Source organism: Mus pahari, chromosome 17, assembly GCF_900095145.1.
Source record: "Mus pahari chromosome 17, PAHARI_EIJ_v1.1, whole genome shotgun sequence".
In the NCBI taxonomy this organism is placed as follows: domain Eukaryota; kingdom Metazoa; phylum Chordata; class Mammalia; order Rodentia; family Muridae; genus Mus; species Mus pahari.
The window spans coordinates 39,835,798-39,843,504 of record NC_034606.1 but is presented as its reverse complement, the minus strand read 5'-3'; the positions used below and the strand labels follow the sequence as shown (position 1 = coordinate 39,843,504).

At 51.5% G+C, this 7,707-nt stretch overlaps 1 protein-coding gene across 1 annotated transcript; it reads left to right on the top strand.

Annotated features, from left to right (window-relative positions):
* The first annotated feature begins 2,606 nt into the window (after positions 1-2,606).
* LOC110334508 (secreted Ly-6/uPAR domain-containing protein 2-like) lies at positions 2,607-6,080 on the top strand. The gene is made up of 3 exons (XM_021216249.1): positions 2,607-2,646; positions 2,765-2,863; positions 5,872-6,080. The coding sequence occupies exons 1-3, from the start codon at positions 2,607-2,609 to the stop codon at positions 6,078-6,080; spliced, it is 348 nt and encodes a 115-aa protein (XP_021071908.1).
* Positions 6,081-7,707: the final 1,627 nt, after the last annotated feature.

The following is a 7,707-nucleotide window of genomic DNA, read 5'->3' as shown; positions in this document are numbered from 1 at the left end:
AAGGAAGGAAGGAAGGAAGGAAGGAAGGAAGGAAGGAAGGAAGGAAGGAAGGAAGGAAGGAAGGAAGGACATCAACAAGACAGACTGTATAGGTCAACCCCTCCAGCCCACTCTGCCCTGACTCTGATGACCTGGTTTAGGGACAGAAATGAGGCGGGAGGTGGGAGGGATGTACTTCAGCCTGTGATTATCAGCGGAATAATTATCATCTCCAGGATAATTAGCCCCATCAACTTCCCCTGAGAGTGAGGAGGGGGCGGAAGGAAAAGAAGAGACCCAGGGAAGCAGTCTAGCCATCAGGTGCACATGTAGGAGGGAAGGCAGGCAGGTAGAGAGACACTGGAGACCCCAAGGGCTGGAGGCTGGCCTGGGGAGCAGAGAGGACTACGTTGGGAGCATCCTTTAGGAAATGTGGGGAGGAAGATACCTGGGAGCATCATACCAGGGCCAGTCACTGAGTAGGGACCATCAGCCCTGGGGGCAGGAAGCAACTACAGGCAAGGAGGGTGCCAGGTCTGAGTCAGAAGGTGGAGACACTGACTGGCTGGGACACTTTTGTCCTCAAGGCTCAGCTTTCCTGAAAGGTCGGTTGACCTTATAGCATTCCTGCAGGACAGAGCCTACTGGGAACTCACTGGGGCTCTGAAGGCTTAAGGAGGGCAGCCCAGGGACTCTCAGCAGCTCCTAGGGCAGAAGGTCTCTGGGGACCACAATGGGGAAACTGGACTACTATGAGGTCCTTGCCTAGAATAACCAAGGAGTGTCTCCCCAGCCAAACAGGACTGGGGACTAGTGTGCAGAGGTACTGTATGGGGTGAGAGATCCTAGCCAGGAGATGCTCCCAGTGAAGAAGCTCATTGTCTATCTCTTATCCCAGAAAAGAGTGCCACAGACACCTCCCAACTCTCAACACAGGGCCTCCACAGCTTCAATACTGATGACGCTTACGTGGGAGGTGTAGTCATCTAAGTCCATGGGTAAAATTGACAAGGTCCAGGCAGGAGTGCATTGTTAGGACACCTGTTACCCTTATGGAGAAGCCCCTACGGGACCCTTCCCTGTAAGACATTTCTACAGGACACACCTGCTATTCAATACCCTTAAGTGAAACTTCTACAGGACACTCCTCACAGGACACCCCTCCCAAGGCCTGAGCACAAAGACATCTTTGCCAGCAGCTCAGCTCTTGTACCCCTACCATATCTTGTCGCAGCTGAAGGTTCCTGGTAACCCTCCAAACTGACGTTGGTGCTGCAGTTCAGCACCGTTGGCCAGTGCAGCTGTTCTCAAACACATAGAAATTCACCCACTTGGGCTCAGGTGTAGGGCTTCCCAGGTTATTCTACCCTCTCACAAACCTTCTCAGAGGAAGCCACCATGGAGTAATTGCTGTGCCTTCTGTCCAGGCCACCCTTGTGGCCCAACGAGTCAGCTATGCATAGGTAGCCTGTGTTCTCTTGAGAGGGCCTCTCGTCATTTTTTTTTTTTTTGTGGTTGAAAGCTGTGGCCCATGTCACAGCATCTGGAGCTACCCACCTCAGGAGCCTGTCCAGCTCCCTAGCACCGGCAGACTTTCCTTGAAGCCTCTGCCTTCAGCTTGGAGGTGAGGACCACCAACAGGCCTTGGGCAGAACAGGGCAGGGTTAGGCTATTTCCTTACCTCCAGATGAACAGCTCTAGGTACCTACTGATGCTTAGAGACACAAAAAGTTGTTGTTGCTAGCTTGTCACATTAGGGGTCGTAAGAATTAGAGGTTCTGTATTTCTTCCTGATCCTTCATCCCTTCTGCCATCCACCATCAATCCCTCTGTTCATGCACCTACCCATCCATCTACCAATGTGTTCATCTTAACATCCATCTACCCATAAACCCATTACCCATACATCCACTCACCTACGTACCCATCCATCCATGCACCCTTTCACTACCCATCTATTCATCAATCTGTTCATTCTTCTGCTCATCTGCTCACATATACATCCATCATTCATCTATCCATCTAGTCCTTATCACCACCCACTTACCCATCCATCCACCCACCACCCATCCTTCTATTCATCCACCCATCTGTCCACCCATCCATCCATCCATCCACCCACTCATCCATCCACCCACTTATCCACCCATCCATTTGCCCATCTAGGTATCCATGCTTCAAACCATCTACCTTTCTACCTATCCATCTGTCCACTCATCCAACCATACATGGATATTCCCATCTATCTATCCATTCACCCATCTTCCCACCCACCTATCCATACATCCACCCTTTCATCCATCCACCCACCCACTCATATGTATAAACATACATACAACTACCTACCTACCCATCTGATCCTGCCCCCACCCATTTAACTGATAAAGCTCTCTTATACTCACTAATGTTCTCAGACTCCTTGACAGAGAGATAAACACAGAGCAGGAAGGCAGGTAACTAAGGAGTTCATAGGTTCCAGAGAAGCTTTTGGCAGGAAACCTCTGAGTCTAGCCCGAGGGTAGCATGCCATCACACCATACACCTTCCCTTAACTCAAGCTGACACTTTGATACTGACATACACAGGGCCAGAGAGGTTACAAGGAGGAGCATGTCAGAATCACTACCATGAAGGTCCTAGCTTCTCAGACCCTCCCAGAGGACTGGGGTAACTCCTAGAGGGGAGAGGAGGATCAGAGAGAATGACCTTGAGTGGGCCACTAGGCAGGTGGCTGGGCACTTAGCCTCAGCCCCCGCCCAGACTGATGGCCTGTGCTTCCCCCCAGCCCGGGCCCTGCACTGCCATGTGTGCTGTGGGCACGAGAACTGCGAGTCTCTCGTGGAGTGCGCCTTGACGGACAAGTACTGTGTGATCACTCGGGCCAGTGAGTACCCTGGGCCATGCAGGCCCCATCTCACCCCACCAGCACTACACAAGTGCTTTCCAGACCCCTTTAGCCTCTTTCCATCCTCCACATCAGAAGCCCTGAGTATCCCCACTTCAGACCCTAGCAACACCATCATTCTCTAGTTTACACTTTGAGCTAGGCTGACGATTAGGTGGGATGAGGGTTGGATGTAAAATGAAATATTGATGATACCGGCATCATAGCCTGGTATTCCGGGCCCCTGCGGACATTCACTGCTCACTCAGATCATCCCTACAATCAGCTAAATACAGCCTTTGCCCCTGGCTACCCTGCCATGACTCTAGAATTCAATCCTGCCACTATCGAGAACCCCTGGCCAGTAGTACTGTCCCTTGCACTTCCCAAGCCAGGCTCTCTTCTTCCTACATCCCATGGTCCATCTACTTCTCTTCTGAGAGGAGGGGCCAAGCTGGGGCCTCAAGCTTGCATTTTGGGCTATCATGGATTTCGGGCTTGGTGCAGGGGTCACTGAAGTGGTGCCGGAAGAAAGCATGGGTGTTAACAGAGAGATTGACAGACTTTTCAGACTGAGCATCCAGGTAGACAATGTCACCTCTAGGTTTCAAAGGGTTTGGGGGTCCTTTCTTTGCTGATGCTATTGATATTGGGTCATGAGGCCTTTGGCCCCAGGAAGTGAAAGGTGCTATCGTCATTAGGCAGCTTCGTTCAAGATCCCATTCTGGGATGAGGGGAAAGAAACCAGGTGGCTTCCCAGTATGGCCTGAGTCTGTCCACAGAACAGTTTCCTACAAATCCCAGTGGTGACATGGCCTTTCTAGCCCAGACTTGGAGTCACCCCTATTTTATGAAGAGGCAGACAATCTAATCCTGGTAGAGCCATACAAGTACCCAGCCCAGACCCTACGTGTTATTTATGTCTACACTCTGGCATACATTCTGTCTACATAGTTGTGCTGCAAGAGGTAAAGACCTAGTGGGCTGCAGGCCTAGCAGTTGCCCAGGGCACAAGGCAAGAACATCAAGGATGGGATCTTTGTCTAGCAGCCAAAATCTAACAAAGACCTAATCAGAGAAGCTCTGATTAAATAAATATGGAAATTAAATAAATATGGAGGACCCAAGGGTACCCAGAAATCAAAGCTCCCCATAGTTCCATCCCCTGGGCATCAGCTTCCATCTGGCAACCCAGGGCCCCTACCCTGTCCTTGCCCTTCGGGCATCTGCCCCTTGCTTAGCATGCATCTATCTGGCCTGTCGTCTGTCCATCCATCTCCCAGAGAGTCTGCTGAATGTGGGAACATTGAGATACGTGGAGCCATGGCTGTACTCCAGGTCCTCAGAGGTCACAGCCAAGCAGAGTTGAATGATATCCTTCAGACGGCAGCGGAAAGTGCCCTGGAGAAGCAACATGGTTGGGGACAAGAGCTTTTGGTAGGAGAGCCCATGGTGGATAGAAAGAGGCATCTGTCCCTGCCCCTATCCAGGGAAGTGACACAGGCAAGCCAAGGGTCTTCCTGACCCCAAGGTGAGGAAGAAAAGGGTTCAATGATATATGTGCTCTGCTCCAGATGCGGTGTGTTAGTCCCATGGGTTAGGGGACTGCTCTGACTGCTGGGTTTCTAGGGAGAGGACGGATGGGTTACCAGGGCCTTCTCTCTCTCTAAACACTGGGCGAGTAAGGGTGCCCTGGGTGTCTATAACTCCTAGCACTTTTCCACACACAGCCACTGAGGCCACTTCTCTTCTGATTTATCTGGGATGGTAAAGGTCCCTACTTTAGAATGGGGAATTTACTGCAAGATGTGAAGTCCAGCATCCCTTTTGCCCCAGGAGGAGGCTGTGCATCCTTACAGTGAGTGCTTCTGGGGCACAGGTAGAAACCCTTTGCAGCACCTGCCTGGGGTCCTATTTCATCTAGGAGCAGCTGCTGCAATCTACTCTGAATCCCAGTTCCCTGTGAAACCACGGCCAGGGGGAACACTAATCAGAAGTGGCACTGAACTCAGTCACTAACTACTGCCAACTAACGATTAACATGTTTCCCGTACTCTCCATACACCAGCGCAACTCTCAAACTATCCACAATTTTCTCATTTCCCTAAAGAAAGACGGAGGCAAAGACTGGTTCCACCTTTGTCCTTTGTTTTCTAGGTGGGGAAACTGAGGCATAAAAGCATCCTGAAACAGTTATCCCACCTCCATCACCACAGTTTCTGGGCCAACACCAAGCTAGAGGTCCCTGCACACAGGACTGGGGTCATAGCTCCCAGAACCTCTGAACAGTGCAGGTTAAGGGAAGGTTCTTATTTTTCGTAGGGCCATGTGTTCTCAGGAGTCCTGCTGTCCCCTCTGTGTGTGTACATACAAAGCAAGTCATCCCCACCATGTGCACGCAGAAACAGCGAGTCTTGCACAGTGGTCCTTCCTGAGACACCCACACACAGGGCCAACCTCTCCTTTTCTAGGGACCCTTGTAAGCCCAGCCTCAGCTTTCCTTAAGATCGTGAGACCAAGAGGTCCCTGTGTAGGCCATGGAGATTTATGGTCACTCAGCCTGTCTAGAACTTCCCATACCCAAGAGGTGTGAGAGGTAAATGGGGCTCAAGCCTCTTTTCTCGTATCTGAATCCCAGAGGAGAAGAGAAGGAAGGGATGGAAAAAAAGAGAGGAGAAGAGAATCAGCTCCCAGGAAAGGGAAAATAGAGGAAAGTGAGAGACCCAGAGACTGAGAGAGGAGTCTTCAATTCAGTCTTTGGCCTCAGATGTCACAGAAGCCAGTCCATCACAAAGAAGACACTTCCCCGCAGGCATTGAGGAAGGACACCCATTCACAAGGCTCTTTGGGACACCTCCAAGCTGCCACCTCAAACACTCAGAGACCCAGGAATTTCCCTCAAAGCATGTGGTCCCCAGACTGCAGGTTTCCTGAGAGCTGGCGGGGTGGTGACAGCTGCAGGTACTAATGGGGACAATACCCATGGGCCATTCCTCCTGTTTCCACAGCCAACCCTGGTGGCATCCTGGTCATGAAGTCCTGCGCCCCAACCTGCCCCAACAGCACCGTGTCTTCAGATGGCCGTGCCCTCTCTGTCTCCTGCTGTCAGGGGAGCCAGTGCAACCGCAGTGCTGCCTCAGGTCTGACCGGCAGCCTTGGGGCTATATGGGCCAGCACCTCTCTCAGCCTACTGTGGGCGCTGCTTCAAGCTGCCTGATGAGGGCCTGGGTGGCCTTTCCGTATCACCGGGAATCTGTGTGCAGCCTCGTCAGCATCCTACCCCGACCCAGCCCATGCTGTTACTCTCTCTCTCACACACACACCATTAACCCCAAGACACATTCAATCTTCCCTTCTTTCACAGAAAGAAAGTTAATGACACCTGTCCTAAAGGCTCCTGCCCCAGAGCCTAGCTCTCCTGCCTCAGGAAATCTTCCAAGAGGGCACAAGGACACACCTCCCCAAGACCCTCACCTCTATGAGATCTTCAGAGTCCTGGGAGTCCCTGGCTAGCTGCCTTCAGTAGGAAGAGCTGATGTTTCCCGCAACTCCCTCCACCCTCAACCTTAGGCTTGGCATTTGTACTACCCCCTCCTCTCTCTGAAAGGATGCTATATGTTGGCCATCTGGATCCCTGGGCCTCTTCTATGTGTGAAGTGACCCTGGCATATGGCATGATTGTAAGATTTGGGCACTGTCTAACTGAACATCAGCTTTTAAAAGATCCCCTGACTTCCCATAGTATGTGTATGTGTAGGGGTAAGGCAGATCATCTTGGGCTTTGTGTCAGGAACTGGAATGGGTATCCGTCCTCCCTGGGCATGGAGAAACCTGCTTTGTCTCCCTGGCAGCAACATCCCGCCACCCCTTCCCCAGCGCGGTCCTAGGAGAATAATACATGCTTAAGTCTGCTTGGTCTGAGGTGTTGGGTCTTGGGCATTTCTGGTTGTTGGTCAACTTCATCCTCAGAGACAGGCAGGTGGCCATGAGACAGGGCCAAGTGAAATTCTCAATGCACTAATAAGCCCAGGTGCGGGAGTGGTGCCTCTGCCTTGGACTCAGGCCTCCTGTGTCTGTACTAGATCCCATTGGCCAAAATAGAGGAAACAGACTTCTATCACACCCCAACTTAGAAGGTTTCCTCCTGAGAGCTCTTCCGAGCTATGATGTCCTCAGTGCTGCTAACTAGTGAGGTGCTCGCATCTGTCACAGTGTGCCCGGGTCCCCAAAAGTCCATACTTTTGTGTTGGTGGCACAGCAAACCCTCAGCTTTCTGAACAGTCACCAGTACTCCGAGGCCACTCAAAGCCACATCTCCTTGGGGGGGGGGGGCTCTTCTTGAGGGGCAGAGCCAGAGCCCTTCGAGTCTGGAGTGATTTATTCCCTACCCCTGCTGTCTTTCCCTGTCGTCGCTGTAATAAAACACTCTGACAAAAACAGCTGGAGAGAAAGTTTATTTAGCCTCACCCTTCAAGGTCCAGTTCATCACGGTGAAGAAGTCAGGGCAGCCAGGACCTGAAGCATTGGATCACACTGCGTCCACAGTCCAGAAAGACAGAGAAGCACACGCCTGCTGCCCAGTTCCCTTTGAAAATAGTTTCTTTTTATGGATATTAGTGTTTTCTCTGCATGCATATTTGCATACCACATATGTGGCCTGGGACCCAGGAAGGTCAGAAAAAGAGTGTCAGATCCCTTGGAACTGGAGCTACAGATGGTTGTGAGCTGCCATGTGCGTGCTAGAATCCAAACCAGGCTCGTCTGGATGAGTAGCCAGTGCTCTTAACTCCAGAACCCTCCTGCAGCCTGGTCAGTTTTCTTTTCCCCACTTCTACAATTTGGGA

Coding starts and splice junctions, on each gene's coding strand:
- LOC110334508 (XM_021216249.1), top strand. CDS start 2,607: ATGAAGGTCCTAGCTTCTCAGACCCTCCCAGAGGACTGGG. Junction 2,647..2,764: donor GACCCTCCCAGAGGACTGGG/GTAACTCCTAGA, acceptor GCTTCCCCCCAG/CCCGGGCCCTGCACTGCCAT. Junction 2,864..5,871: donor CTGTGTGATCACTCGGGCCA/GTGAGTACCCTG, acceptor CTGTTTCCACAG/CCAACCCTGGTGGCATCCTG.